This window comes from Equus quagga, chromosome 22, assembly GCF_021613505.1.
Source record: "Equus quagga isolate Etosha38 chromosome 22, UCLA_HA_Equagga_1.0, whole genome shotgun sequence".
NCBI lineage: Eukaryota > Metazoa > Chordata > Mammalia > Perissodactyla > Equidae > Equus > Equus quagga.
Window position 1 is genome coordinate 4,572,922 of NC_060288.1, and position 3,883 is coordinate 4,576,804.

The 3,883-nt window shown below is 33.6% G+C and overlaps 1 protein-coding gene across 1 annotated transcript in view; it reads left to right on the forward strand.

Annotated features, from left to right (window-relative positions):
- Positions 1 to 3,883, forward strand: part of ADAM32 (ADAM metallopeptidase domain 32) — a 213,656-nt gene that overhangs the window by 27,940 nt on the left and 181,833 nt on the right. The window contains exons 3-4 of the mRNA XM_046648808.1: positions 2,354 to 2,430; positions 3,674 to 3,851. Of these exons, the coding sequence (XP_046504764.1) occupies positions 2,354 to 2,430; positions 3,674 to 3,851 (255 nt within the window). The remainder of the gene's footprint in view (positions 1 to 2,353; positions 2,431 to 3,673; positions 3,852 to 3,883) is intronic.

Below are 3,883 nucleotides of genomic sequence, written 5' to 3' on the forward strand. Positions count from 1 at the left end.
CTATGTTGAATAAGAGTGGTGAGAGTGGGCATCCTTGTCTTGTTCCTGTTCTTAGAGGGATAACTTTCAGTTTTTCACTATTGTGTATGATGTTAGCTGTGTTATCATATGTGGCCTTTATTGTGTTGAGGTACTTTCCTTCTATACTCATTCAGAGTTTTTATCATAAATGGATGCTGAATCTTGTCATATGCTTTCTCTGCCATCCATTGAGTTGGTCATGGGATTTTTATTCTTTTGTTAATGTGGTGTATCACACTGATTGACTTGCATCTGCTTGCGTCCCTGGAATAAATCCCACTTCATTGTGGTGTCTGATCCTTTTGATGTATTGTTGAATTCAGCTTACTAATATTTTGTTGAGAATTTTTTCACCTATGTTCATAAGGGATATTTTGCCTGTAATTTTCTTTTTTTTGTGGTGTCCTTGGATTGACAATCTTTCCTTTTTTTTACCCCTTTCCCCTCCATCAATAAATCTTATGGATTCTCTCCTTCAGAGTTATATCCAGATCCACCTTCTTCCTTTGTCTCCATCCACTGATACCACCCCTTTTACAAGTAAACATCATATCTAGTTTGGATTATTGCCATAACTTCCTGAAAAACTTCCCTAGTTCCACAGCTTGCCCATCTCCTTAGTCAATTCTCAACATGGCAACCAGATAGATCTTATTGACACCTAGTCAGATCATGTGCTTCTCTGTTGAGAACCCTCCACTGGATGACCTCCTGTGGCTCTCAAAGTGAAAACCAAAGTCATTTCATTATCTTACAAACTTTATATGATCTGGTCCTCTTTACCTGTCTGACCTCATTTCCTGTTGTTTTCTACATTGCACATCTGTTCCAGCCACATGGATCTCTTTGTTCTTCTTCTTCTTCTTTTTTTTTTTTTGCTGAGGAAGATTTTCCCTGAGCTAACATCTGCTGCCAATCTTCTTTTTTGTTTTGTATGTGAGCTGCCACTATACAATGTGGCCACTGATAGACAAATGGTGTAGATCCACGCTTGGGAACTGAACCTGGGTCACTGAAGAACTTTGCACTTCCTATGTCTTTTGACCCATATGCTTTCTGTTTACCAAGATACCCACATGTTTTTCTCTCTTATGTCATTCAAGTCTTTGCTCAAAACCACCTTACTAGTCCTTGACTAAACAGGGCAGGGCTTTTGGTCTGTTTTATGCACTGATGTATCCTTACTGCTTAGAAAGATGCCTAGCACATAGTTAGCATATAATAAAAATTTGTTTAGATATTAAATTTGACATCATGTTTTTTCATGGATGTATTGGATAGGACCATAAGTTTCCTTTTCTTGGTCCTTATCCTCCTCTTAGTTCCAACATAAAGCAGTGTGTTAATAAGAAATCTTACCTTGATTTCACAAAAATTTATAGCACAGTTGAATCTTTGGAAATCATATAATCTTCCATTTTTTTCTGTGGCGATGTTTACCATTTCTCTAGCTGAATTGTAGTGTGGTCAGAGACCAAACTTTGTCTGATTTCAGTTCTTTAAAATTTGTTGTTGTGCTTCATGGCCCAGAATATGGTTTCATTTTTGTAAATGTTGCATGTTCTTTAAAAAGAAAGTGTATTCTACAATTTTTGAGTATAGTATTCTACCTATATTAAGTTATCAACATGCTGTTCAAATCTTCTGTATGCTCTGAATGTTTGATTTATCAGTTACTCAGAAATGTATGTTCAAAAATCTTTTACTATGATTATGCATTTCTCTCTTTTTATTATTCTTTCAATTTAGGCTTCATATACTTTGAAGCTATATTGTTAAGTCAATACAAATTTGTCATATTTATATCTTGCTGGTGAATTTGAAACTTATCATTATGAAATTGTGATACTTTCTCACTAGTGATGTTTCTTGCCTTTAAGTCTACCTTTCCTGGGTTAGCATAGCTTCAGAATCCTCCTTTTGGTTTGTGTTGGCATGGTATATCTATTTCCAGCTCTTCAATCTTCCTTTGCCCTTAAATACTAGATGTATCTTTTCAGCAGAATTTTAGATTTTTAAAAACCTCAGATTCACAGTCTTTGCCTTTTAATTGATGACTTACATTTATATATTGGAAAATAATTTTACTTAAAATATAGATAATGCTTTGGAAGCAGGGTGTAAAATAATAATCTCAAGTATTAATCTGAAAAGAGTAGTTAGTATAGTGAAAGCGGGAAATATGGGGAGACTTTTTTCTGAGTATTCATACTGATATAAACCACGTAGCCTGTGAAAAATATTCAGAAAGTTCTATTAAGTATAAAAGTAGGAAATCATTAGAAAGTTTTGTCAGTTCCTAAGTAACCACTTCACTTTTATTCTTTCCTAGACTCAATGCTACTACCAGGGACATATTGAAGGATATCCAAGTTCTGTCGTCACACTCAGCACATGCTCTGGACTGAGGTTATGTATTTTCTATCATTGATATGCGATCACCATATTTATGATATTTGGCTGCAGTGAATTTATGTTTATACTAAGTGGGAGCTGGAAGAGGATTCCGTGTGGAGATTATTCAGTGGTATACTCCTCTGAACGTGTTTCTTTTCTTATTTCTCCTCACTTCCCTCATTGACCAGACACATTTCTAATGTCCTTGAAGGTTTAGATTTCCTGATCTCCTTGCTCTATATCTGTTTTTTTTTCTTGACTATATAAATGAGGATTGATCGTGCTTGACTATAGAAAGTTAGAGGAGCTAAATTTAGGAAAGCTTATTTTTTCAGCAAATAGAGTATTTTTGATACGTACCATGTACCAGCTACTAGCCTAGTGTTTGCTGATATAAATATAAATAAAGATAAACAAGGCATGCTTTTTCTCAAGGAAAATTGTCTTCAGAGAGAGAAGGCAAATTCTATATTAACAAGTCATTATTAATATAGTGCTCATATGTTTCCAGTAATATCACTATTTTAAATGCTCTAAGAATTGTAGAGTTTCCTCCTTAGTGCTTAGAGTTTTCGATTCTGTCAGTAAATTTTTCACCTTCATTTTGCAGTGTAGGATCCTTGTTTTTACAAAGAAATGTTCCTCAGTGCTTTTTACGTGGAACTCTGAAATTTGGTTTTTAGGGAGTAGTCACTTGAACTGTTACCTGTATTCAGGGGAGAATAGTTATAAAAGTTGTTTACTCTTTAAAATCTAAGATTTTAATTTCTTATTCATATTATGTGCATAAACAAAATTAACATTTTCATAATTACTGTTAAATTTTACTTTTATAAATGAGATTCCTTATTGTATGTCCTTTTGTTATACAAGCAATGTAATCATTTTTCAAAAGTAGTGCAAACTAGACAGAAATACGTCAAAATTTCTATTCACTATTGCTTTCATTAAGTCATTGACTTGAAGGACAGGGGAATTATTTGACCACTTAATGCTGTGTACTTGTATACCTAGTGATGGATTACATAATTTCTGCTGTATTTATAACTATAAAGAAAATGAAATGAGAAGTTAGTTTTGAGGATTGGGGAAGATATTTTGTCTCTTCAGAGTCATCGCCAAAACATAAAGAATTTAGGTCTAAATACTGATCTCAAAAATGTTCTGTATCTTCTTTGTTGTTTTTGGATTCTGTCAGAGTTTTATGATATAGAATTGATTGCAAGCACTTACATTTTTATCCTTAATTTTACAGAGGAATACTGCAATTTGAAAATGTTTCTTATGGAATCGAGCCTCTGGAATATACAGAGGAATTTCAGCATCTTCTTTATAAATTAAGGAATGAAAACAATGGACTTGCAGTACTTACTGAAAATAACCGAGGCATAGAACAAAACCCAAGGGCCTATAACTTTTTTATAAGTGAAAAAGTGAGTTGTATATGCTTTATTACTACTTTCAA